The sequence below is a fragment of the Lupinus angustifolius genome, chromosome LG16, assembly GCF_001865875.1.
Source record: "Lupinus angustifolius cultivar Tanjil chromosome LG16, LupAngTanjil_v1.0, whole genome shotgun sequence".
NCBI lineage: Eukaryota > Viridiplantae > Streptophyta > Magnoliopsida > Fabales > Fabaceae > Lupinus > Lupinus angustifolius.
This window is the reverse complement of record NC_032024.1, coordinates 2,234,566-2,262,424: the sequence shown is the minus strand read 5'-3', so window position 1 is coordinate 2,262,424 and position 27,859 is coordinate 2,234,566. Positions and strand designations below refer to the sequence as shown.

General features: G+C 35.5%; 3 protein-coding genes across 7 annotated transcripts; 1 reads left to right on the top strand and 2 right to left on the bottom strand.

The window, feature by feature from the left end:
• Positions 450-14,727, bottom strand: LOC109330006 (serine/threonine-protein phosphatase 6 regulatory subunit 2-like). 2 transcript variants are annotated; one of them, XM_019563952.1, is made up of 19 exons: positions 14,452-14,727; positions 12,267-12,370; positions 11,673-11,759; positions 11,509-11,584; positions 11,356-11,430; positions 11,002-11,055; positions 10,602-10,661; positions 9,956-10,072; positions 8,231-8,325; positions 7,909-8,111; positions 6,550-6,644; positions 6,249-6,352; positions 6,007-6,172; positions 5,729-5,851; positions 5,523-5,605; positions 4,422-4,563; positions 3,171-3,200; positions 1,985-2,055; positions 450-1,486 (listed from the first exon to the last, which is right to left on the bottom strand). In XM_019563952.1, exons 1-19 carry the CDS (start codon positions 14,488-14,490, stop codon positions 925-927), a joined length of 2,286 nt encoding a protein of 761 aa, XP_019419497.1. In that variant the 5' UTR covers positions 14,491-14,727; the 3' UTR covers positions 450-924. The 2 variants fall into 2 exon arrangements, with proteins under 2 accessions (XP_019419497.1, XP_019419498.1); XM_019563953.1 differs by lacking the exons at positions 11,356-11,430; positions 11,509-11,584; positions 11,673-11,759; positions 12,267-12,370; positions 14,452-14,727 and adding an exon at positions 11,150-11,329.
• Positions 18,194-21,514, top strand: LOC109330277 (uncharacterized mitochondrial protein ymf11). Of its 3 annotated transcripts, none has more exons than XM_019564418.1 (2): positions 18,194-20,469; positions 20,558-21,077. In XM_019564418.1, exon 1 carries the CDS (start codon positions 18,250-18,252, stop codon positions 20,461-20,463), a length of 2,214 nt encoding a protein of 737 aa, XP_019419963.1. In that variant the 5' UTR covers positions 18,194-18,249; the 3' UTR covers positions 20,464-20,469; positions 20,558-21,077. The 3 variants fall into 3 exon arrangements, with proteins under 3 accessions (XP_019419963.1, XP_019419961.1, XP_019419960.1); XM_019564416.1 differs by having other exon boundaries at positions 20,554-21,077; XM_019564415.1 differs by lacking the exon at positions 20,558-21,077 and adding an exon at positions 21,092-21,514 and having other exon boundaries at positions 18,196-20,469.
• On the bottom strand, positions 21,921-27,651 carry LOC109330295 (beta-glucosidase BoGH3B-like). 2 transcript variants are annotated; one of them, XM_019564442.1, is made up of 12 exons: positions 27,487-27,651; positions 26,889-27,133; positions 26,074-26,278; positions 25,692-25,782; positions 25,438-25,583; positions 25,106-25,349; positions 24,326-24,430; positions 24,002-24,184; positions 23,372-23,576; positions 22,341-22,833; positions 22,177-22,256; positions 21,921-22,074 (listed from the first exon to the last, which is right to left on the bottom strand). In XM_019564442.1, exons 1-12 carry the CDS (start codon positions 27,639-27,641, stop codon positions 22,070-22,072), a joined length of 2,157 nt encoding a protein of 718 aa, XP_019419987.1. In that variant the 5' UTR covers positions 27,642-27,651; the 3' UTR covers positions 21,921-22,069. The 2 variants fall into 2 exon arrangements, with proteins under 2 accessions (XP_019419987.1, XP_019419988.1); XM_019564443.1 differs by having other exon boundaries at positions 27,477-27,584.

Below are 27,859 nucleotides of genomic sequence, written 5' to 3'. Positions count from 1 at the left end.
GAAACTATTCAATTTATTTTAGCCCCATAACCACCAATGAGAATAATTGAGGTCGGCCTTGGGAACCTTGTTTTTTACTCTAGACAAAAGTTCTTTCGTTGAAACAATTATTTTTGTAATATTCATTGTCTCAACTTCTGCCTGATTCATCTTTTCTTGCTTCACGAACGAGATTCTTATATTCTACATGGCTTCTTTAAGCATCTTTATGTGCAAAAAAAGTGAAAAGTCTCGTTCTCTTAAAGTTGACAATTATATATCGCAAAATATTTTAGGCAAAATCATAAAAGAAAACCCCATTATACAATATACCTGAAGAAATCGGCACAAGTTCAAGAATCTGAAGGTCAAAGTATATAAATATGACAAATCTTATTCCTCTCAGAACTCAATTACAAAACATCCCCTCTCCTTTATTTTATTTTCTCTCGTTTCCAGCATGCTTTCTAAAGTACAAATCCACATCACCAATGCCACCAAGTGCTTCGCGATGCAAGAACATGATTTTGAGTTCAACAGTTTTGTAACGAACCTCCCTATAAAAAATCATATGGTTACTTCCATGCGAACGAACAAGTCAGACAGGGAACTTCATTTTCATACCTAAACACTTGGCACCAAGACATGTACTTGTATGAACAATTAAACATGACAAGGAAAAAAAATGGGTAGCACTTAATTGGATAAGCTAAGTATATGGACAGGTGAAGAATTAGCAGTAGCTACTAAAAGCATGAGCTAAGAAAAGGCCTAAACACAAGCTTTAGAAGTAGGTGGGAGTAAAAAATCAGTATTCCTATTGAAATCAAAAGAGCTGCTGAGAGTTTCTAAATACTCTGTCCGGCCGAACTCCAGAATGCATCTTCCCATCTGGCTAATATGTTGCATAGCTACCCAAAGCGAATTCACAGGAATTTACGTTAGCTACTCATTTTCGACTTCTTTTTTTATTTCTTTTGTACCCTTATCACTGTCTCCGACTTCATCCACTGCCGAATCCAGAGAAGTGGATAAAGTTGAACTTGGATTTTGACTTCCTGTATGAGTTGGCTCAGGGGTTTCAGTAGTTAGGCTCTCATTAAGAGACACTGATGGTTCAGCAGCGATCTGTTCATCCTTTGTTAATGCAACACTGGGTAATGCTGATGGCTTAGCAGCATTGGGATCATTCTTCCCTGATTCTCCGTTGGGAAGAGCATCAGAAGGGTCACTGGCATCTGAAGATTCCCTCCACTCAACCCACTCAACCAGTTTATCAGTTCCAGCTTCTAATTTTGGTTCTGCTTCTGCTTCGGGCAAAGATGTTGCCGTGTCAACTAAGTCCTCATCTTCACCAGTAACAACATTATCATCTCCACTTGCAATAGCACCCTCCTCCTCAGCATTGGGTGATGGAGAAGCAAGGGCACCAGTTGAGCGTTCATTGGCTACTTGATCTCTATCCTCCTCAAAAGCAAACCAGTTGGAATTTGTGAAAAGAGACCCGCTGCATATGTCAAGACAAAATATAAAATATATGAATAAAAAAAGGCTTGAATGTGATTTCCATAGGCTTACATATGATTTTGATCCCTATATTTATAGTTCATTTTGATTCTAGTCCCTGCTTTGAATATTAAGTTTAGTCGTTGCCATTAACTTGATGGAATATGCTGATGTGAGGAGATTAAATACTTCTCAGAAAAAACAGACTAAAATTAGCTCGCTTTTTGTCCCTACATTTATGTCAAGCGCTGATTTTAGTCTGTTTTTTTTAGGATTTAGTCCTTGAAGTTAGCATTTTTCACCCAAATTTAATCAGTGACTAAAATCAAAAGTAACTAAAAATGCAGGGGCTAAATTTTTTAAAAGTGGGACTAAAATCAGTGAGCCATAAATGTTATTATATTTAAGCCTAGAAAAAATATAAAAACTTAGAACATGAGGCCATGACATTTCAATTTAGCGTAAAAACTGACACATGATGATCAGGCACACCATATACCTTTCATGGTCATCTCCCAACCGCAAAGACGATATAACAACTTCTGCAGATTCATCATCAAAATAGACATCCTGCAGAATACATTTATATATTATATACTTTATTATGACCATCAGTGAAAAAATATAAAAATGAGAAATTCCCCATGAAAAGAAAAGGAAAAACATGAGTATGTACTGCGACTACAGACTGCTTGGGTGAAAGCACCATCTACCCACAGGGTGCCGCTCAAGTTGGTAACCTGAGCATCATGCGGGTACACTTTTATGTAGGGGGCATTGAAAGCATCTTGTGGCCAGGGCAATGCCATCAAACACACAAGTGGGCTCATGCGACAGTGTGAGACCAAAACTATAAGAAAATCTATTAATAAATAATCAAATGAAGGGGATACACATAACCCATAAACTATGCTTGGTGATATTACATTCAAAAGAATCAAGCAGACAAGTAGTTCCTGTTTCAAAACTTGTATAGATTACACATCACAGATGAAATTGATTAAGGCAAAATATCTTAGGGAACCTGGGACCAAATCCATCTCTTGCTTCTGTGCTCATGGACACTAAATATATACTCAATTTCCCTTCACTCTGAAATTAAAATGTTAATTCTATAGTATGTCATTCCTTTCCTAGTTCATCCATTTCCGTAAACAATAGTTAAATCAGGACTTCTCTTCTTCCTAGTCCCTTTCTGATTTAGAATATCCACTGTCATTATGAATATCTAAACGACTAATGCGAGCATTGAGTGAAAACTACAAGAAAATGAATTTCTTAGAAGGTTGTCAACCGAAAGAGTTGACTATGAGAATAAGGCTTTAAACTCCCCTAACTCCCTTGAGAAAAAAGGTCTATATCACAAACTACACAAAATTTGCCTTCCAAAATTTTATAAGCATTGCAAAGGACAGGTGGTCTTAGCTGATGTTACAAGTTATAGAGACAGATCATAAATCAAGGCCAACATATTGCAAGTATAATGTGTAATGTACTAGTGAGGTGAATCTACCTGATACACCAATGACACAAATATTGTATGTGATCAAATGACTCTTTCCATTTTAGCCAAATTTGTTTACAGGGGGGATTTATCCAAGAATTAACTTACACATGCAATTATAAGTTCATCTCCCCCAATCCCAAGACTCCACATTGACAGTAAAAGGAAAATAAAAGTATACCTCGTCATCCCGTTCAAGGGAGCCGTGAACCTGAAACACATTATATACAGGTCGGGAATTGAGAACCAATGACTAAAACCATAAAATGACAATCATGGAAAGCAAGAGAAACAAATTACATAAAGCAGGTTCATTATCAAAGAGGTACAAAAACCTAAAATTGGCATCAGCCATCAGAAATTTATCTTACTATAATGAAATACAGAAAATTTATGAAGGGATAACAAAAATAATATTTAACCACTACGAACATGGTTACTAAGCTCCTGCAGTAAAATGTGCAAAAAAAATTACAAATTTGTTATCCATCGGACAAAATTTTGTATTATATAATAAAATACATAATAGTTACGAAATGTTGATGAACTAAGGATAGTAATTCCCAATGACTAAGAAAGTAGTAACCAAAATCCATAAGTAAAATGCGTAAAAAAGCGCAAACTGGTTATTTGTTGGACAAAATTTGCAGAGCAATTTGACATAAAAAGTAGTAGCAGAAGTTATTGAGTTTGAGATCTTTTATAACTGTAGGTGTTAAGATAGTCCCACGTTAGATGGAAATATGGTCAAGCTTGTTTGTTTAGTATGGCGAAGATATGACATGCAAACTGCTTTCTGATAGGATAAGTCGTCTTTACTACCTAACAAAAGATTTGAGAAACTACTTTCTTAAGTCTTCTTTAACCCAGAACTAAGCCGTTCCAATTTAAGTTAAACCTTCTGATACTATAAAAACCCCAACACAATTCATTTTGCCAGCAACTTCTTTTAGAGTTCATGATATCTGATAAAATGAGAGAAGGAGAGAGTTAAGGAAACTGGGAACAGAAAGCAGAGAAAGGAGAGATTTGGAATTCAGAGAACTGCGAACTCTCATAACTGACTGAATCTGGTCTGGTTCAGGTACATAAAGTGTGTCTAGAACATCTAAAATAGCGTAGAACCCAAGCATAATAATTAACTAACTGTGAGCTGGTGACATCTGTGTGTTAACACGTCGGCAAACTTCAAAGATCTTATGTGTTACTACATTCTAATAACTTCTGGTCATTTTGGAAAAATCTACCTTAAAGGTATTATACAGGCATACACCGATAATCAATTACAACTGAGGTTGGATAAAATGAACTTTCAATAAGTTTCAATGGAAACTCCAGATGTATCTCTTTTATGATAAGACCTATAAACAATGAAACAATGAAATGCATGTTACAAAGCAGATTGACAGGTGCTCCTTAAAAAGGAATATACCTCTTCAATGTCTTCGTTATTGTAAATGCCATAACGGAAGGCTTGACTTAAGTTATTTGCTAAGGCTGCAACATCATAGTCCCGATCTTGATAATCATCATCATCACTATCTCTATTCCTGTCATGCAACGCTGTTGGTCTCCTGCGAAACAATTAACTTAAAGTCATCAGGTGAGTCTCTTAAAGCATAAAGAAAATTACGTGTTGACCTATATGAAACTGTTCATAAAAGAGGTATATAGCCCGGTCCCAAACTGAACTTATGAAGCTGCCACAGAATATCATAACTCCAACAATGATAAAAAATTTAAGGCAACGGATCATGCTTATGGTCAATCTCAAGCCTTGCACACAATTTTGCTGTGGAACAGGTATTACACATGACAAATCTGCAAGCATACAACTCATCTGATTCTGCTCTATGTCTTGCATGGAAACCAGGAGGGGGTATTGTTTTAGCAGAAAATGTATAAGTTCTGAAATTTTACACTAAAAATACCTTACAATACCGCAATAAATCCCTAACAATTGCATAAGAATTATAAAAAATCAATATGCAACTATGGCTGACCCCTCTTGAACTGCACCACAGACCCAGTAAAAACTCTTTAATCAATAACTTCCATTAGAAAGGTTCATTAGAAAGCATACATCTGATCACCTCTCCAACTCCTTTTTGCCCTTGTCTTTTGACATGGGCAGTGGCAGCAGGAAGGTGTGTATGCATAAAGCAGGAGGGAGGTCACAGTTTGCAATGTGGTACTTAACTGCAAACTCACAATTTCAGGTATCTAGCACATCCCTCACAGTACCATTCATGGTATACAACAAAAAAAGATCCTAATTCGAAAATGTACAGTTTCATTCAGAAGGAACTGCAAAGTTGTAATTTTCCAGGTCTCATTGAGACAGTGCAAGTGCCAATTAACCATGGGTAGAAAGACAATGCTAGTTTTTTATAACCAGAGTTTTTTGACGGGGAGGGGAAATTGGGCAGCTGCTGGGTTTTGAACCTAGGTGCCATAATTTATATCCCGCAGCTCTACCAACTGAGTTAGCCTCATTGGGATAAGAGGGTGCAAGTTAATAAACAAAACATACCCACATGCCCATTGATTAACATTTTCCACAGTGTTTCGCTTTGATAGAACATCTGCATACCAATCTGTCCATTCAGTGTTTCCCTGTCAATTTTAAAAGTTTGAAAATGAAGATAAATGATCAATAGACACCAAACAGGACAGCAATAGAAGTTTAAACACTCAAAAGGTCCTACTACAAAAATTGCTGGAGACATAGTAACAAACCTGCAAATGCTCCTGAATCACACTGTTGCTATTCCCTAACTGGCCAAGTTTGTTAGAAATACGGGTTAAGTGTCCTATGCTTCCTATCCGAGGAGGTGACTTTCCCTCAGAAGGTATTGTTGGCTGCATAAGAAGTTCCAAAAACAAATTGGTACATTAAAATATTTATCCATCCTAATACGTGTTCTGTAAAATACTAACATCATCAAAACTTAAAGACAAGAAAAAACAAATAAATTCAAGATGATATAAATTCGAAGTACAAAAAGATCATGTACCTTGTTTGCATCAGCTTCCAATGTGAAATGCTTTTCTGCTTGAATAATTTTCCCAACAAAATCACAATCACTGAGAAGGTGCACCACAAGAAAAGAATTCTTGCTCTCCAAGCATGACATTATAATATTTTCTACATGGTGATGCAGAAAGTTATTGTATGGATACCTACAACATTGAAACGGTACATTAGGGGATGGAAAGAAATGACTCTAGCAAAAGATAACAGAATTGCAGAACTTACTCAAAGAACAAGTCTATAATTCTTTGTACTGCTCCAAGATCAATCAATTTCTTCTCAGCAGCTTCACTACCAACAGTTACTAAGACTGATATAAACTCTATAATCTGAAAGAACATGTGTTCGGTTAATATTAAAGCATAACTGCAATATTACTTTTCAATAGCTTTCAAAATCATGAATAATAATATAATAAAATGACATTGTCACGGTATGATAACAAAAATGTTCAAAACTCTAGGACCAGATATGGAATTAGCAACAGACTCAGAGATAAATGCAGTAGTACAAATAATTATTTTACCTTCAAACGATTTTTTCCAAGAGGTGGTTGTAACTTGCCAAAAGTAGTTAATAGATTTTCAGCAGAAGAAACATCTAAAAGCTTCAGTAGATCACCTGCAGAATAAGGGCATGATCACTGTTTATTTTCTCCAGTAGAAGCAGCCACAGCAAAATTACAAAACAGCTACAAGCATGCATGCCAAAACACACATGAATCAAAATGCAACATTACATAAAGTATGAATCTAGCTAACTGAATTGAACCCACTGATTCCAAGCTGGAATGAAACCCGTTATTCAATATGTTGGGAAGTAAGTCCATAATCGCCTACATCCTTGTCTCGGGAATGGTTTAACTATCTGTCGGGCTATTCCTCTCATAGCCAATTGGGGAGATGAAACCTTAAAATGGTATCAGAGCCAAAATCCAACTTCTCTCTCAAGGTCATGGGTCAAAAGATGGCTTTTGGTCAGGTCAAAAGATGTCTTTTGGTCATGGGTCAAAGATAACCCTTTGCCTGATCTGACAAACTTATATGGAGGGGGCATGTTGAGAAGTAAGTCTCACATCGCCTACTTCCTTGTCTCGGGAATGGTTTAAATACTTGTTGGGCTGCTCCTCTCAACCAATTGGTTTTGAGATGGAACATTAACACATTATAATAATAATTTACATTAGAGATGTGAGTGTAAACGGTTTTGCATGGCTTACTATCTAACTGAGAATAATTATTTTATAATGAAATAAAAAACAACATGAAATGAAGCATCAGCTGAAAATTATAAAGGATTTAACCGATATAAAAATGCATATCAAGATGCAAGTTAAATTTGCATTTTATTCATGCACTTAGACAAACAATTTTACCCTAAAACATGCTGCCAAACCATACAGATGGTTGTCCATTACCCCTTTCACAAGGAGAAGTCTCCCACAAGGGTTTCCCTTCACAAAGGATTTCCCCTTTCACACAAACTACATTCTTTTGAATGCCCTCTCTCTACCCCCTCTCTCATGTATCTAATCATTCCCCTCTAACTAGACTAACTTTCCTGTCCCAGCTGCATTCTAATAACCGCTCTAGCTGCCATATTACTATTACCCCTCTTACCCTTTCCCTGCAATATCCTAGGTTCCTAACACCACCGAGACTATGGCAGCTAGCATGAGGAAGCTGCCACACAATGGCATTGAGGGCGGTTTCTCAGAAATCTGGCACAACTAACGATCATGATGGCACCACGACGCCTATTTAACATTAAATACAGCTCATATACTATAAATACTATTACTAACAACTTGGTAAAGGTTTCTATCTAACTGAGATGCAGAATTAACAGTTAATTCAAAAGTCAGGACCAGAGGAGGAAGTCTCACCCAGGCTTTCTAGCATGCCCTCAACTGTCTCGGGATTTGCAGCTACAGTGGATCCATTAGTCATTTGGTGATTATATGTATGATAGGCTCCAAAAGTATGTCTCTTAGGGTCTAGCAAAGATATGCATACGCACAGAGAATTAACAAGAACAGATTTTGGGCGAGAATCTTCCAGAGCGTTACGAAATAATCTTCCTATAAAGCTGCAAATAGTATATGATATTAGACAAAGAAGAAAAGAAAGCAACAATTTTAGGTCATGAAAAAACTGATGTAGGATAGCATCCTAGCCCCACCCACACACAAAAAGGGAAAAATCTACCTGGGGCTGGAGATTTTCGCAGAAAGCCCTGCTGGAGCAAATCTTGTAATGGCACATAGAATTTCTGCTGCATTAGCATGAACTTCTGGAGAATCCTGTAAGCCATACCAAAGTTAATGTATATATAGTCAATGTGAATGTATTTGCTGGCCTTATCTTCTCTTAATAAAGAGAATATGGTTATTAACATTATCCTCGCACCATTCTTTTATTCATGTTTTCAAGGAGAACGAGAATATCAAAATTTAAAGCTGCCTACAATGTGTACATTTTCTTTATAGGTTAGAGGACTTTAAACGAGAAATTTTATTGAAGGAAAGTAGTAGTACAAGTAATAAAAAGACAAGAGCCCACATGTAGACCAAAATAATTACAGCAAGTTAAGTGCTCATGGGCGCAATAAAGCTATTGAACCCTATGACTGGATTAAACCGTGAGAAAAATACCAAAGAAAAAATACCAAAGAGAAGAAAAACCATAAAAATGATACTGCCTCATACCTGATGTATATGGAACACAAACTACTCTTAAAATACGAGCATCCCAGCCCGACCAAACACGTCACTTAGAAACACAAGGGGGCTGTTAAGGCCATAAACTTTGAGTCTTAACTACAGTTAACACAACTGAAACTAACCAATGAGAACATCCACAAACTCTAAAAACAGACACTCGCAATTCCTCTGTTCTCTGTATATGAGGCTGTTTAGACATATCATAAATATGCTTTATGATTTCATTCTAAATGATAGCCTCAGTGTCAAGACTTCCTGCATGCTTCCATAGTTTACTAGAGTGCTTTTGCTGATCTCTGTATATTTTATATACTGGTAATTCAAAATCCATGCTACATTGAGATTCGGTTCAATATTTTCATGAAATTCCATTATTCCTCAAACAGAATTGTCAACAAAAACAACAACCCTTAATCCCACTAGGTGGGGTCAGCCAAACAGAATGGACAAAATTCATAAATAAAAAATTAACCACATGAGGAGTATAAATCAGATAGAAAACACGGTGAGGGTATAACTGCATTATCCGCAATAAGAACAGTATATATATATATAACTCGAAAAGAGAACTGGTAATTATTATCATCATCATCTATACTATATATAAAGCCAAAACTTGAAATAACTTTCCTCATGGTGTAATTTTCACTTCATGTTTTGCCCTTAACATTATTTAATTTTTACAAAAAAACCATATAATCCTAAGCAACCATCACCAACACATTAATTAACCACATATCTCACCTTAAATTAAACAATATCATAAACACACAAAAAATATAATATAAAGTACACCGAACACAACAAATATATTCTAAATCTAAAAAATGAAATATATAAAAATTGAATATATAGTATCATGCAATATTCGTCGGCAGACACGAAGAGCCTGTACACACTAGTAAATCATAAAGTATATAAAGCATATAGCATAAAGTAATAAAAAAGACAGTGACTGAGGAGACTTGCTTAAAAATAATATGCTACACTGAGCATAGAAATTAACATTACAGTGTTTAAATACAAATGAGAACTACTTATTAGCATCACAGTTCTTAAAAATAGAACATGTAACCCATCAAATCCAGTAATACATATTTAAATCATAATTATTAACAAAATATCATTACATTTAACTGATCAAAATTGAGTAATAAATTTTTAATTTACAAAAGTGAAACAAATATATGAGTTTCCAGATGGTACTTACTGAAGAACTGAACTTGTCCACAATCATTTCAAGCACATCAGTCTCTTCAATCCACTGCATTGCATCCACATGATTTACATACATATGCTCATCAGCACCAATCAGGCGTATCAAAACCTGGTTTTAGAACAGAAGCAGTTACTACCAAAATTACAAATGTAAGGAAGCGAGAAATTGAAGAAGAACTGAAAGAGAATAGAGAGAGAGAGAGAGAGAGAGAGAGAGAGAGAGAACGAAGGTGAGAGGAGAGAATAAGAGTGGTAACTGCCACTCTTCTTTCTGTTATTGATTAGAATGAATTAGTTACAAGAATGAGAAGCTCACCTCTATTTATAGTATTGCTTCTCTTACAAGCCTAGTAGTTAGTTGTTAAAACTAACACACTAACAAACAGAAATACAAAACTAATACAATAGAATAGAAAGCTATTCTCTAATAACAAATACACGCAAACAAACATTTAACAGAAATTCAGAAACAAGGAGTAAAAGATTTTTGAAGATTTAAAAATTTTAATACCAATGCATGTCTATCATTAACAAATACAAGTAAAACAAAAGATTTTCAACATGGAGCAAACAAGAGAAAAAGCTTAACCAATGAGTACAGCATTTAAATTATGAAGTACATTTTGTCAAAAACCAACCTCCATGATAGAAGTAATTCCAATCAAGTCAACAAGTTTCCTCACAATTTCCTGGTGAGCCTGGATAGATATGAAAAGAAAATATCAGCCAGCTGAAAAATGCAATCAACGGAAGTATAGCACAATACTGAAAAGTTCATACCTTAACATTTTGAATTTTGAAATCAATGTCAGATACTTTGCAGTTTTCATCATTTACAATAATATAATACATTTTTAGAATAGGACAATAATACAAAATTCCAGTATTCAGGCCAACTAAATAGTTCTACTAAATGAAAAATGCATCTTGTTCTGAAATAATCATTTGTAAAGTATAGTTCAATGTAATGACCATATGCCAGCTATGGTAAGAAAGATGTTTCTGAAAGAATAGCTTGAAAAGTAGTTGTGGGCTTACTTGAACATATTGCATGAAAGGAATTGTCTTGCGCAACAGCAGGCATACAACTACCTAGCACCATGAGAACTTGGTAATTAGAAGGGACTTATTAAAGGAACTAAAAAATGAACACACTTGCGTGAAAGAGAAGGAAAGAAATTTATACAGAATGCTAGGTTCTTATTATAAAGTGCAGGTATTGGCCAACTTAACCAGAATTAGTTCAGAAGTCAAATAATTTTGGAGTCACAAAGCGTAAGTAACTCGAGTCAAGGGGTTCTTTTCTGGGCAAGCTCAATCCTGCCCACCACAAAAGTAATTCTACAACATAACCAAACATCCCGTGAACTTTGAATCTCAATAAATCAATACCTTGCTAAAATATCCAGCTAGTAAGTTACTATGGTGATGAGTTGGGTCCAAAAAGGAGAACAACAAATTCGTCAACTGTCAAAAAGGAATCCAGTCAGCTCTTATAAATATATTACAAGTAAAAGAGTTAGGTCAAAAGTTATGCTGTCTTACTTCCTCATCCTCTATAAGAGTTTTGAGTATGGTATCCACTTCACAGGTAAATATCTCGCAAGCTAGAAAAGGAAACCTGTTGCAGGATAATAGCATCAACATGTATCACACTAAATACCCAGCAAAATAGGAACTTAAATCAATCCCCAATTTAAGTAACCTACTTGAAAGTTCGCTTCTTTTCAGCATCCTCAGGAGCTTCTTCAATAATGTATCGTATCAATTGTTCAACCTGTGGTCTTCCAGACAAACTGCAACAGGCAACAAAAAACTTCATTCAACGCCAAATGAATTAAGACAGGTATAGTTACCTAATCACATAATTTTAAAACATCACATTTGAAATGAAATAATAAGGGAACCATTTATCCCCAACAAAACTAAACAGTAGTACACAAGAAAAAGAGATATATAATTAAAGGTAGGGAGCAAAAAAGGGTATTATAGTGTTTACTAGATAAAAACTACAAATTTCCATATAGTTTCTACTTCAATCAGGGGGGAATTGTCCACTTAAGATTTAAGAATCCATAAAACCCTGCCTGTTATGCTTTGTTTCAAAGCTATACATAACTGGTCTAAACTCGGATAGAAAATTTCTGTTATAAATACTGAATCAAAATTATTTATTCATAAACTCACTTCCATAGAGATAATTTCTGCATAACAAAAACAAAACTGATGAAGCTACTAAAAGAGATGCCATAATAATTTCTAATAAGAAATACATCTTCATAGTGAAAGTGGTAGAGCGTTACAAATTTATAAGGCGGCTATTAAGAGCTTTGCACTCTTGAATAATTTCATCCTCATCAAGTAGTTCGTCCAGAGTAAAATTCTCCCTATCCAAAATGGTATCCACCTGCAACACAATATATCAAATAAACATTAAAATAACTCAAACACGAGGAATCTAAATTTCATTTTAGAAGTTAAATCAAATAAATGTAACACTATTGTAGCCCCAAAAGAAACAATTAGTAAATGTATTTCAAGTTTATACTCTATATTAGAGTAGTCCTGATGATTCACTATTTTGTATTCTCTCCTTTATGTTCAGCTCTTATAAATATGGAGTTGTTAACCTTTCGTAACTAACATTTCATAATATTCAATAGAGGAGGGATCCACTTATTCCAAGAGTAAGTTTTTTAAATTTACTCCCCATCCTAGCCATCAATTCTAGGGAAATCCAATGGTTTGAATTAATGGGTAGATCTAAACCATTAGATATCCCTAAAATTGATGGCTAGGATGGAGAGTAAGCTTAAACCACTTACTCTTGGAGTAAGTAGATCCCCACTCTATTCAATAATATTCATTCTCTTCTTCTCTCTTCTCTCTCTCAAGCTTTTATTAAGTTTTTCTAACACTCTAAAATTTGAAGCTGTATAATCAAGATTCCATGCAATTTACCTGCATATACAAATACAAATATACTAAATTGATATCTCATTCTCATCTGGCAATCAAACACAAGAATGAAACATAATCTATAATATCTTAAAACATGATTTCCAGTCTTTCTCCATTCACAATAGTAGTAAAGCAATAAGGAATTCCCCTTCTCACCCCCATCACATGTACACAAGTGCTGTTCACAGGCATCCAATTCAAATAGTTGGAAACTTGGAACAATGAGACATGTTATCATCTTTCACTTACATATACAATTGATTCCACCATCATTTATCACAGAAGTTCTAACTAAGATTCTATCCATGCTTCATGTATTCAATTATCTATCTCTAGTTCTATTCTGCATTTTTACACTGACAGCTATAAAAATTTAGCAAACGCTGTACAAGATAAACAATATACATAATACATGTCCTCCTACTCTAACGAAACCTAATCTCCCTTCAATTTAACAAGAATGAAAGATAGCTTTGATTCCATTGGAGGATTACAAGGGACATGCGAGATGCACAAGAATTGAGCACCTTATTTTTTTTTCTTCTGTAATGTGCTGTTCTTTTCTATGGATGAGAAATCTCCCTAACTAGAAATTTAATATTAAAAAATGGAGCCCAAATGGTTTAAAAAACAAGCCATAAAAATGGACACCCTTAAAAATGTGGGTGAACCTCTACAACCAAATGCACAATAAAACTGCATAGACATAGCAATGCCATAAGATCTCAGCCTACTTATGCAGGCAAAACCTCCAAATGTGTCATGGGAAAATATTCCAAGGTGACGGGAAAGAAAATTCCCATTTTCTGATAGAGGTGAGGAAAAGCCTCTTAGAAAGAAATATTCCCTGCCAAATTTTAAATTACAGACAGGAAGGAATTGCACTTATAACATTTGGAAGTTGGAAAAAATACAGATTATTCCAAAAATCAAAGCTATTAACTACTAAATGGAAGTTCATCATTTGGATCAGATGAACATTAGTGCCATTCATCTACCATCTACTATTAGTCCATGGCACAAACAAGACAAACTGTGGGCCCTTCACCATGAACCAATCATCATTTCCATAATCCTAAGTCCCCCAACATTCCCCCTGAAGCATTTTTTAAATCATTAAAAATAAATCTCAACCAACAACAATCACATATTATTAGTTCATTGCAATATCAGATTGCTAAAATTCTCAGTACTAGACACTAACTATACACTGGCCAAAACATCAAAATCCATCACTGAATAATCAGGATCAATTAAAAGCTTAAGATTCTAGAATAGTATCAAAAAATATAATTGCATTTAACACTTCACAAATGCATCACAAAATTTCCACCAGCTTCAATTCCTTGTAAGTTCCGATCAGACAAATTCTCGTAATAGTAACAGAATCAAAATCCAATAATATTCAAAACATTGAATAAAAAACAATCACTGAGGAGTTAATTAAAAGATAAAAATCAATCACTGAGGAGTTAATTAAAAGATAAAAATCAATTCAATAACGAGAAAAAGAGCTTCAAAACTCACGGGAGACGCGGTAGACAATCCAGCCATGCGCCAAAACATGATGAAATTCTTGAAGAATGAGAAAAACGAAGACGGATCTGGTAGTAAAGAAAACCCTAGCGGGTTTGGCTCCAAATCAAATTGGAGGAATCGTCGGAAATGGAAGAGAAACCTTAGAAGTTGGAATCGGTGAAGAAGAGAGTGAGATCGAATCGAAAGAAATCAAAACCAAAAAAAACCTTCAATCGCGGGAGAAGAAGAAACTGATTACAGAGTGATGAATATCAATTCATCTCATCTTCAATTTTCATATATCTCTTAATTATTTAAATTGAATTGTTTCTGCCAGAATTTATTTTCCTTATTTATTATTTACTTAATTTAATATAAATTTGAATAAACATGTTTTTCATGAAATTGAGGGATATTTGTGAATAAATATTGATAGACTCAAATTCAAGATTTTTAAATATTAGTTTTGACATTTTTTTAGGTGTCAACCCATATACATAAAAATTAATTTCATATGAATTATTATTAGGGATAACTACTAATTAAAGATTATTTTTGATAGAAAACAAAATATCATAAATTTTATGGTAATTTTTATTGTTAACAAACTGTATGGTTTGTATAAATATTAAAACAAGTTGTATAAAACTAAAATAAAATATATAATTTTCGATGACAGAAAATATATAATAACTAATAACATGTACTATTTATTGAAACAAAAAATTGAAAATGGCTCTTCCTTCGAAGTTGGAGGATTATTATGGTCCACTTGCTGACTAGAAGCATTCTACGTGTCATCATTTCATGTAGATTTAAAATATGGTTATAATTTTTTCTACCATGTTGAAGAGGAAGATAATGAAGCATGTATTAGTAAACTAATTAGGCCGAATCAGGTTAAACCAATTTTAAAGTCTTTGAATATTGTTGGATCGAGTTGAACATCGACCTTCAGATGTATCTGAATAGGGATTTCCATACTCGATTCAATACTTTATTTAAGATAAGTATATGGCACTGTTAGTGTAAGTTATAGAGAACTGAGACACATTATGAGAAAATGCATTTCCTTTTGCTATGGCTTCACTTGTCTATACTAAATTGGATGACACACCAACAATGTAATGATATAGTGGTGTAAGATGTCATTAGATTTCCAGATCGACTAAAAGATCAAGAGTTCAGTTTTTGTGAGCGATATTTTGTTATGAGGGGCAACCACACACAGCAAAAGAGATTAGTATTTTATCCATAAGATAAGGGAATATCCTTAGTTATACCAAAAAATGGGATGATAGTACTTTGCTCTGAATAAGGTCCAGTAATATTATGAGACCATGCTCTTATCTTTTCCATCGACCAGTCTTATAATGTATATGAAGGCTCCTATATGCCATCTATGAGAGTATTCCCTTGTAAGTTACCTTTTAGACCAAATTATGGATCTTTTTGGGCCTCGTCGTGTCAGTTTAAATATTGGGCCACTATCTGATATTGAACCTTACTATTTGGTTGGTCGGATCTAGATCTCGGTCGATTTTAGATCTTATTGATCAGCTGATGGACATCATATGTGAGTTGGTGGTTAGGGCTGACTAGTGGGCATTATATACTAGTGGATGAGCACCGACAAAGTATTGGTATAATGGTGTAATGCCTCATTGGATTTGTGTGATGACCAAAAAATTAAATGTTTAATTATTGGGAGCGACACTTATTAGGAAAAGCAATCACACATACCAGAAGGAATTAGTTCATTGCTTATATGATGAGGGAATATCATTGGTCATATAAAAAAAAAAAGACTAATAAATAGACATTGTTAACCATCCAATTGACATTTGGGGTGGTCATGGTTGGTCCATTGTACTTTGCACATGTGAGTATTAATATATGCCCTCAATTTGGTGGGATAGTTGTAATCTTACATGTTATTAGACTTGTGAGTAAGGTGGAAACAAACCAGGTTTTGCCTTAAATGGGCTGAGCATATATAACATATAGAAATCTGAGTCTGACGTGTTAGTCTGTTTAAAAAAAATTCAAAGTCTATGCATGACTTGTTTAAAAGTTTGGTGTGACATATTAGTCTGTCTAAAGGTCTGTTATATTATATGGTCAAAAAATAGGTCACCATAAGTACATTAGATGGGCTGAAAGATCTACTTTGAGCTAAACTCATATACTCTAATAATTAAATTATATTTTTGAATACATTTTTATATTAAAATTACATATATAATAATATTACTTATATTAAAATAGTATAATGTGAAAATTAATATATAATATTACAAAATAGACTGACATATTAGGTTTAATATGCATTTTAGGTAGTCTAAATTATGGTTTGTTAAGTTAAATAGGCTTTTCAAAAAGTCTGAGCATGACATGTTCACGAAAAAAAGTCTAGCTTGACCTAGTCTATTATAGGTCAGGTAATAAATCTCTGATAGACGGTCTCACTTATTTCCACTCTTACTTGTGAGTTTTCGACTTTATTGACTATGTAATGGTCAAATATGCTTTTCAACTATTGGGTGGAATAGTTGCCCACATAGTATAGTGTGATGTCGAAACTGAGTCAGCAACAATATTCTCTATTTGATTTGACCATGCATTGGTGGTGGACAATTTTTTTATTTTTTTGTCTCCCTTCAAGTAATATAAATTCTCATTGTCTTTTTTTAGATGACATACTATGTGTTGTTGTGTAATCACTCTAATCTTACATGGGGTAACATCAAATAAGGAATGCATTCTAAACATCCTAAGCGTTATTGTGTGATCACTTACATCTCATATAGTGAAGACCTTGATAATATGGTGTGCACTTGAAAAGTATCGGTTATTCTTATGTGACCATCCTCATCTTACCCCATGTAAATTTGGACATAAGGGGAAGTATTTCAAACATATAGACCTTTCGTTCGATATGGATGAAGAAATCCTTATATGTTTAATTGTTTATTAGACCAACTGCTCCATTCGTTCCAACTTCGAGAAAAGTTCTTGATTGGTAGGTGGACATTTGGGGTTATGTCTATTGCTGATTTTGTCATGGGACCAAAGGGATTCAATTGCCTATGTGAGAAGGTTGAAGATGTGATTGTAAATGATACGATGGCTCATCATATAATAAAATGAGTGAGGTTGTTTAGTGTGGTTGTCAGATGGTGAGATAGTGATGTCTGTAGAGCGATTGTGGTTGAAGTTGACCTTAAATGGGTTGGATTGAACTTTAATCAGATTAAGGATCAACCATGAAATAGTTATATAACATTGAACTAAATTGAGAACCAACCTTGATTCTTAAGTGCCTACTTGAATACTATTGATATGAGGAGAAAAAAACATAAATTGATGTACTTTTCATATCATCACTAATTTTGTGAACCGATCAACTTTGAGTTGGTCGTGATTAATACAATATACCAAAGTCATTTCCTCATTGTAGATATATTCATACATTTTATATTATTTTTTCGAATAAAATGAGTTATCAGTATCATAAAGAGTGAGGATAAAGTGTAACTAACAAAAAAAAAGAATTATAAATTAATCACATAGTTATTTGATGAAAAATAAATTTTCAACTACATTTGGTTATAGACTCGTGATCTTAATCTTATAGTATGATATTAAGTTTTGATGTTTAAAGTGAGTTTTCAACCAAGTGGAACAAAAACATGAGAGACAATTTTGAGTATATACCTAGAAGCATGAGACTTGAACCCCAAAAATATCATTTGTGGGTTTTTGTTGGGTTTAGTGGTTCCTCACATTTCTCTTCCCTTCAACTCAATGTCCTTTCTCATCAACATTCATCGACGCATCACCCTCCTCCGCCCATTCACCACCGCCACTTCCATTCTCCACCACTTCCAACACCGCCCTTATTACCCAAATGCCCCTCCCTTCTCCACCACCACCACCACCCACCACCGTCTCCTCTCTTTCACTCCCCACCACCACCGCCGCCCCCCTCCCGACCCCAACGACCCCTCCACCCTCCTCAAGGAAGACGGCGTCTCCCTCTGCTGCCACATGTGGATCGATAACTTCCGCCACCCCGACCGCGTCCTCACCAACCTCTCCTCCTTCCTCCGCCGCTTCGAACTATGGGTCCTCGCTTTTCAGAAGGTATCCACTGATGAAACCGGCGCGTATACACCACGCTCCGCGATTCAAAGGTCTCAGCTTGAGGACCTGTTAGCACTTCGAAATGCTGTTCTTGATGGAAAGTTCAAATGGGGTGCTAGGTTAAAGTTCTTTATCAAATCTCCGAAGGATAAAATTGATTATGATTCGTTATCGAAAAGAAAGATCAAAGCTGTTTTAACTACTACACAGCCTGCACCTTTTCAAGATAAGATTGTTCAGGAGGTTTTGTTGATGATTCTGGAGCCTATTTACGAGGCGCGGTTTTCGCAGAAGAGTTATGCTTTTAGGCCTGGTAGGACTCCGCATACGGCTTTGAGAGTGATTCGGAGGAGTTTTGCGGGGTATTTGTGGTATATCAAAGGTGATTTGAGTAGCCTTTTGGATGGAATGAAAGTAGGTTTGTTGATCAATGCTTTGATGAGGGATGTTAGGGATAAATTGATTGTTGATTTGTTGAAGGCCGCGTTGGTGACACCAGTGGTAACGACTAGGGTTGATGATAGGGAGAAGAAGAAAAAGAAGAGCCGGAAGTATCAGAAGAAGAGGGTGTTGGCTGAGGATGAGCCTAAGCCGGATCCTTATTGGTTAGATACGTTTTTTGGGTTTGCGCCTGAGGAGGCTGAGAAAGTTCCCGATTTTGGGCATTGTGGAATTCTTAGTCCCCTTTTGGCTAATGTTTGCTTGGATGAGTTGGACCGTTGGATGGAAGGGAAGATTAAGGAGTTTTATGTTCCGTCGAAGAGTGATGTTATATGGAATAGTAAAGAAGGGGAAGTAGAGCAGGGGAACACATCTTGGCCAGAATTTGTGCCCACGAGTGGACCTGATAAAACTCGGAAAATGGATTATATAAGATATGGAGGTCATATTTTGATTGGTGTTAGAGGTCCTAGAGCCGATGCAGCAACGCTGAGAAAGCAATTGATTGAATTTTGTGATCAGAGGTTTATGATCAAGCTTGATAATGAGAGCCTTCCTATAGAACACATAACTAAAGGGATAATGTTTCTCGATCACGTGCTATGCAGGAGGGTTGTCTACCCAACTCTCAGGTACACGGCAACTGGCGGTAAGATCATAAGTGAGAAGGGTGTAGGAACCCTTTTGTCAGTCACTGCAAGCTTAAAGCAATGCATTAAGCAATTTAGAAAGTTGAGCTTTCTCAAGGGAGATAGAGATCCGGATCCCCAGCCTTGCTTCAGAATGTTTCATGCCACGCAAGCTCATACCAATGCTCAAATGAACAAGTTCTTGCAAACCATGGTTGAGTGGTATAGATATGCAGACAATAGAAAAAAGATTGTGAACTTTTGCTCCTACATCATACGAGGTTCACTTGCAAAGTTATATGCTGCAAAATACAAGCTCCGTTCTCGCGCAAAAGTATACAAGATTGGTTCTCGTAACCTGAGCCGTCCACTTAAGGAGAGAAAAGGGCAGTCTCCTGAATACCAGAATTTGTTGAGGATGGGTCTTACCGAATCAATCGATGGACTCCAGTATACAAGGATGTCTCTTATACCCGAGGCAGATTATACTCCATTCCCTAGTAATTGGATACCCGACCATGAAAAATCATTGCTAGAATATATAAAACTAGAAGATCCAAAGACTTTGGAGGAGCAACAGGATTTCATCAAGGAACATGGTCTTGTTTCACCTCAAGATTATGTTTCAATGCTTGTTTGGAATTACAAAAAGAATGCTCTTCCTATGGACCAGCTCTCCTTATTAAAGAACAACGAAAGCATTACAGGAAATCAGCATTTGCTACTTGACTCAAACCAGGATGACCCTGACCATATAAGCAAGGAAGAAGAAAATGATGGAAGGATGGATGCAGCAGAAATGTAACAACAGGTTTTGTAATATGCACTCAATTTTTAGATTTATTTTTCTACTAGTTTTAATCTCATATGGTGCTGTGGTGGTTATCTTTACAAGGTAGTTCTTGCTGAATCAACAGAAACTAAAGGAATCAGTTTCTCCATTTCTTGCCTTAGTTCTCCCCTCTCTCGCTTTCTCTGTGTGTGATACTCTTCGCATATATTATCTGCTTAAGTTCGTCTTTCGGATAGAGTATTTGCTGCCATTACCACCATCGATAACCCTTAATTCCTTATGGAGTTGGCTAAAATGAATTCTAGTACCATGGTACGCCATTGTGCTTGATTCTACATCATTGATTCATGATGCCCTATGTATCATAAATCTTTGTCCTTTTGACTTAACATTGGTTTTCGACTTTCACTTTTAACTGTTTACCTACCAGCCGGCGGCTTTCAGATTTGGTTTTGCATCTTCAATTAAGTGTGCTGTCATGTTTAAATATATGTTTGACTCAGTTGCTTTTAGTCCTGTAACTCCTGTTATCTTTTATTACTTAGAATCTCAACTTTTGGAATTAATTAACTACAAATATCACATTTAGCATCTTTGAATCTGTTTTATGTCCAATAAACCCTTTTCTTTTTCCTTTTAGGTCATTATGTTGGTATTATCCGGTATCTTCCCACCATCGATGCTTGCCCGAGAAGGGTATAGCTGAAGAATGAAGAGTTCTTTCACGCAGGCATCGGGTAAAATGCTGGGATTGCTACTATTGTTGTGAACTTAATGGTGATACAAATCTAAGCCCTTCAATACATGGAGGATAATTCAACATACTGCTTGCAGCTTGGATTGCTACATTAATGAGGCCTCAGGAAGTAGTGTGCAACTTTCTATGAAAAAGACTAGGAAAGCATGTTCATAGTAGTTGCGTTCGATCCGGCAAGAAGGAAGAAAATTGGATTCAAACAGGATAATTTCATATAACATGTTAAATTTTTTCTAAGTTGGTTATTTGTTTATATATGTACTTGTCCCTTCTTTTTTAAAATAAAAATAAAAATACTTTGGTACATCCTCACCTTGTAGTTCTTGAATACAATGATATATGTAGATTTTTTTTTTGTTTTGTTACTTTGCTGTATGGAGGTGCCTTGAACTCAGAAGCTACAAGAACTCAGTGAACTTTAAAGCAGGTACTAGGAGGTAGAAGCTTTGATATTAGACTGTTATTATTTCCACCAACAGGGAAATATATAACAGTGTACTATTATCTGCTTTCAATATATACTTTTCTATCTTTCTTCTGATTTGATTCTGGCCTTAGAATATCATGTTTAAAAAATTATTGTCCAAAAGGCAAGTTAAAGGGAAAGAAGGTCCTGCAATTATTTCCAGAAATTTTGAAATTTAACCAAGGGACTAACTTTGTATAACTTTTAACTCTACTAGTTTTATCTGATATATAAAGTCTGATAGAGTTTTTTTTAGCTCAAATTAGTAGTTCATGAACAATAATTATGTTCTAGTACAATGAATCATTCTAATAAATAAGACTAAGCTGGAAAGTATCCTTCCTAAGTTAGTTCTCTAGCCACCACCAGCTTCCATGAGCTCTCATAAATTGTGCTTAACCTATCAAAATGAGAAGAAAAAAACAACCAATCATTTGTATTTCTACATATATTGTTTGATACTTGAATAAAATATAATCAAATGTAATGTTCACAAACATACCAGTTAAACATAAGCTCACTATTACTGTCACTATAATGGTAAATATGCAAGCCCTTCCATCAAGAGCAGCTGAGGTTGAACTGCATATAACAATGATGGCTTCATCAGTATAATATATAGGTCAATTAACACAACAAAGCTTTCATAACATAAATGGAACTTACTTTTCTACTAGGCCCTTGACAGATTTAGTTTTCAGTCCGAAACCAAAAGGATAAAGCGGATCATAGTGAGGATCCCCAACATTCATAGGGAGTTGATCTACCGATTTGAACCATGTCCTTGCAAGCTTACCCGTGAAACCATAGTCACCGAAAAGGACATCTGTCACCCCTTGTCCTTCGGTGCCCGGTAACCATGCAGCCACCAATGCATCTATAGAGGAAATATAGGGTTCGATCACAACTGGCCTGCCAGAAATGATGATCACAGCACACTTCATAGTCCCGCAAACTTTGTTGATGATAGTTGGGCTAGGATCAGCCAATGTAAGCGTCGTGCTGTCCCCAGCAGTCTCGGCATAAGGAGGCTCACCAACAACAACAATGGCATATTCAAAGTTATTGAGCTTAAGATATCCACTATCAGGGTTCTCTTGAAAGAAAACTTGTGTGCTTGGATCAACTGCCGATTTTATGGCACTGAGAATGGTTGTTCCTGTCCATGGATAAGAAAGCTTGTCAATTCATTTCTATAATAGCTCATTCCTTTTCTTGAAGCAGATTCTTACTTTTGTCTTTGCATATGCCTATGAACTTAATAAACTTCATGTTATTAAAAACATCACCCCATTTTTCGTTCTCCACTTTGTCCTCATAAAAAGTAGACAGAAGTTACAAAAACGGGAATACTTACCGCCGATATGTTATGAAAATGTATCTGGTTCAAGTGACTGAGAAATAATCAAAGCGACTTAAAGGATTTAAGCACAGTTGCTTCTGAAATACATGCAAGTACATGCTAGTATATATTTGAAAATATGCACCAAACACTTAGAGCATATTTATAAGAATGACTAGCATCGATGGGTTGTTGCACATTAAGATATAAACAAGATATTAAAAAAAGCGGTCCAATGCACGAGACTCCCACTTAATGAGGTCTGGAGGTAGATGCATGCAGTCTTACCGACCAGAATCTCACATCACCACAGGCCAGTACCTTAGCTTACTATGAATGTCTAAAAGTCACTTACCACTTGTGCCGTTGTTGCCAGTGAATCCTTGCCATTTGATTGTCCACCCACCACATTGGTAACCCAAATTATCAGCATGAGTACCAGCAACTAGGATTTTTGAGGTTTTCTTTGGAAGAGGCAGCAGTGGAGGACTTCCATTTTTCCCATTCTTAAGCAGAACCAGAGATTTTCTCACAGCTTCCCTCGCTAGGTTCCTGTGTTCCTAGTTAAACAAAATAATCTTATATCTCATGACTCTCAATGTCTCAATTATGCAAGGATATATTCTAAAATACAAGTAAGAAGGAATGCTACTGAAGTTGCATTTGACTTTTGTCCTCAACACAGTTGTTGCAAACACCAGATAAGGTCAACACCCAAAGGTGTATATTTTTTGGTTGGTGAATTAGTGGATTTGGCAGCAAGAGAGATGGATTACTCGTCATGATATGCAATGTGGTTCAAGATCTAGCAGAATATGCAAGAAGACTTAAAATGTCGAGAAAACATTTTCATCAGATATGTTGTTTTCTATCAAATGAAACCGAATGTGATATTATGTTATTTTGATTGAACTATAGTCTATAGCAAATCGAGTCCAAGACTGGAGATATCAATGTTAAGGTTAGGATGGTTTGAATGGCTCACCTGGCTCCCGAGCTGGTTAACTAAACTGTAATCAGCTAGAGGATTCTCAAAAAGACCCATGGTGAACTTAACAAACAAAATTCTCCCGACAGCATCATCAATACGGTCCATTGTTATAATCTTGTTCTTGACCAAGAGTGTAAGATCTTGAATGAACTCACTGAATATGTATGGGACCATCACCTGTAGTAATAGTCAAAAGAAAGACATTTGTTCTATAACTCTATATTTCGGTGGGCACAAAAAATTTCCATGAGTTAAACTGAGCAAAAACTCTAATCACTACAGTCCTGCTATAAATTTCAGCATAGAGAAAAGACTAACCATATCAACACCAGCTTCAATGGAAGCCTGGACAGAGTATGAGTAGTTCGAACCAGGTGGTGTAGTGATTTTGTCAATACCTTGCCAATCTGAGATGACAAATCCCTGACAAATAAGTGAACAAAATTTGTTGTTAGCGTGCACAGTACATACCATGCGGCTTATAATTAGAAGCTGACATAAAGAAGGCTGTCCAATGATGAGTCAGGTTGGTTTATTCTTAAACAATACTTCGTATTATACAGTTAAAATGGCACTGCCAAAAGAATAGCACTGATTGTAGCATGTTACATGAACTACTCAAGACTTGGACACAATAGAAATTTATGACCATAACAATAAGAGAGAATATTGATAGTGTTAATAGGCGATTGATGGTTGATGATATTTGAAGTTAATTCCTTTTAGATTATTTTTCTTAAATTTTAACACAATCGTGATACACTCCAGACGACTTTCATATATTGACTACATACTTCGATTCACATTTGTGTACTACATAATAGTTTAATATCCAAGTTTAACCCAAGACATGTGACTTATGTCACAAATTTCAGATTTTCTTGTGTTTCCACATTCAAATAATGTTTTGTGCTTGTTTTGTGTTCCACCTATCCCTGGGCCTTCCTTCCATGATAGATAGGCCGGGCAATAAAAAAATATGTTAGGATGATTTATGTTAAAAAGAACTTAGTAGCATCTTTCGATTGCATAGAACAACCATACCCTCAAATTTATTATGTAGTTATGTATGAGAAGGAAGAATAAGTAGCCGATCACCTTAAACTTAAGGGTTTTCTTGAGGAAGCCAGTGACTAGATCACGATTTGCATGCATCTTTACTCCATTCCAACTCGAGTATGATACCATGACCGTAGAAACCCCTTTAAGGATGGAATCGGAATAGGCAGGCATGTGAATGCTCATCAATCTATGCCAGTCAATTACCGTGTTGTCCTCGTTAACTCCCTTGGTTGTACCACCATCTCCAACGAAGTGCTTAGCACAAGCTGCTACCTTTGTCCTACAACAAATTTATAAACCTAATGACGGATCGATGGACAAAATGAACTTTCTATACATACAATCAGAAACTATCATTAATTTCATACTTGCCACCAACATATGGTAACCCCTTCTTGTAATGGGCTGGGACATCTCCTTGTAGACCCGTTATGATCTTTGTCATTTTTCGCACAATTTTATGATCCTCGCTATAGCTTTCGTAACACCGACCCCATCTTGGATCTCTACAAACCTATAAAAAAATATTTCGGGAGTAATCAGTAAAATTATAAAGGAAAAAAGTACACATTTGACCACCTCAGATCTTGCCGAACAAAAAGTTACTCTTCGTCTTATTTACCGCAATGCATGGAGCGAAAACATAAGGAATCCCAGTAGCTCTGACTTCAAGAGCAGTCGCAGCACCTATCTTTTGTGCCAGTTCAGGATCCCTGTTCATTAAAGCATACAGGGAACAAAAAGGTACCAACAAAACATCATTAAGATTAAGACAATCCGAGTTTCAAACCTACAGAATAATCCATACAACAACTTCTCGCTTTAGTATATTGCAGGAAGAATATAATAACTGCCGACAAGGCAATAAAGCAAAATTTCAAAATCTTTCAGGTGAAAAAAACTCATGAGCTGCACAAATTACCAAATATCATTACATATGATGATTGGGTACCAAAAATGTTTTCTACACGCCGACAAATAAATTAGTAGAAATGTCAACTTGCCTGGTACATCCAAGCCCAACATTATGGGGAAATATGGTAGCATTATAAACATTATTGTGTCCATGAACAGCATCAATCCCATATATCATTGGTATGCCAAGCCGACTTGCCAGAGACCCTTTCTGAAATTCATTTATCATATCAACCCAATCTTTAGCGGTAGCCTCTGGAAGTGGTTCACTACCACCACCACTCAATACACTCCCTGTGAGCAACGAAAAGAACCCGTCAATTGATAGTGTCACTTAATAATGTCATTTTTTACTATAACTTTCTATTCTTAATTCAAGTATTTTTCCTTTATTAATTCTGTCTTCCTTCACTTTCCTACCTCCCTTATAATGATCTCGTGAAATTTCTAAACCTCAAAGACAAAACTCTGCACGAATGAGTTCACGAAATGGACACGTCAAATCATCCATGAATTTTGCTTTAAAACTAACTTTTCTAGTCCGCCATGTTTATTTTTTTCATCCAACGTGATTGGTCTAACTAATTTGTCGTTTCTTTCTTCAAAACTCATCTCTAGGAAATACCATCTTTGAAACCAAAAAAGGTCCAAGATTCTATAAGTCACTAAAAAGCACAAACACAGAACTTAAATAGCTAAGGACACATTTAATTCAAGCATGAGTGTGGATACAATGCGGCACTATATAATTGAAAGGACGTAAAGACGAAAATTATCTAAGAAGTATATTGGTAGTTTGGTGCTACAACCATTCTGAAGTATTGAAGTTACTTAGAATCAAAGCCTATTAACAGTGAAGAAAAAAGGAAACTTATACAGTTATATGAGGAGTTTTTAGTCTTACCAATAAAGTTAGTTTTCATAACATCGGCATTGGCAACACTCCTATCAATTTGCACCATTTGACCAATCTTCTCTTCCAGGGTCATTCTATCCAGCAAGTCCTTAACACGAGCCGCAACCGGTTGCTTCGGATCTTTGTATTTCAGATACTCAACTTGAGCTTCTACATTTGATACTAAACACCAACATAGCCACAAAATACTCAACAAACCAACCAATGTCCTAGACATGATGAAATTCTCACACCTGCAGGATTAGACAAATGATAAACACACACAATAATGATTTAGCTTTTGGACTTATATTTATACCCTACATGGATTGATTCTAAGGAAAATGAAAGAGCAAGAAAAGTAAAGCATATTAATGAAAAGGGACAACTACATTACTTGAATCATCAGTTTTTTTTAAATGGAAATGTGAAAAGTGGTACAAAGCATATAATTATCAAAAGATCAAGCACCTTTTTTTGAAGCACACACCATATTTTTAAAGCACCCAAAACATGAAGTGAAGTTAAGGAAACAAAACAAGCAAATAACAACATAGTACAACTGAAATGGTTGTCTGGGTCAGAGAGAGAACTCACAAGGAAAGTAAAAAATGGAGTTTTGATTGAAAAGGTTGGAACTTTGGATGGTATAGGGAAATGGGGTGGTGATAGAAATAGCAAAAAATGGAAGATTGTGAGGTGGAGAAGCTGAGAGTGAGAGAGAGTGGAGTTACTATGATAGCAGTAGAAGACGGTTACCATTATTTTTGCCTTATTTATTTATTTTTAAGGAAAATTATATTGTCATAAAAAATATCCAACAACATAAACATATGTTACAAAGGTGCTACTTTCGTGTTTTTTATTATCAATTTACCATTGACATATTCTTTTATATATAGGAGAATTTTACATGAGGATATCATTACCAATATGAACAACCTTATATTTATTTATGTATATAAAGATTTATAACATTA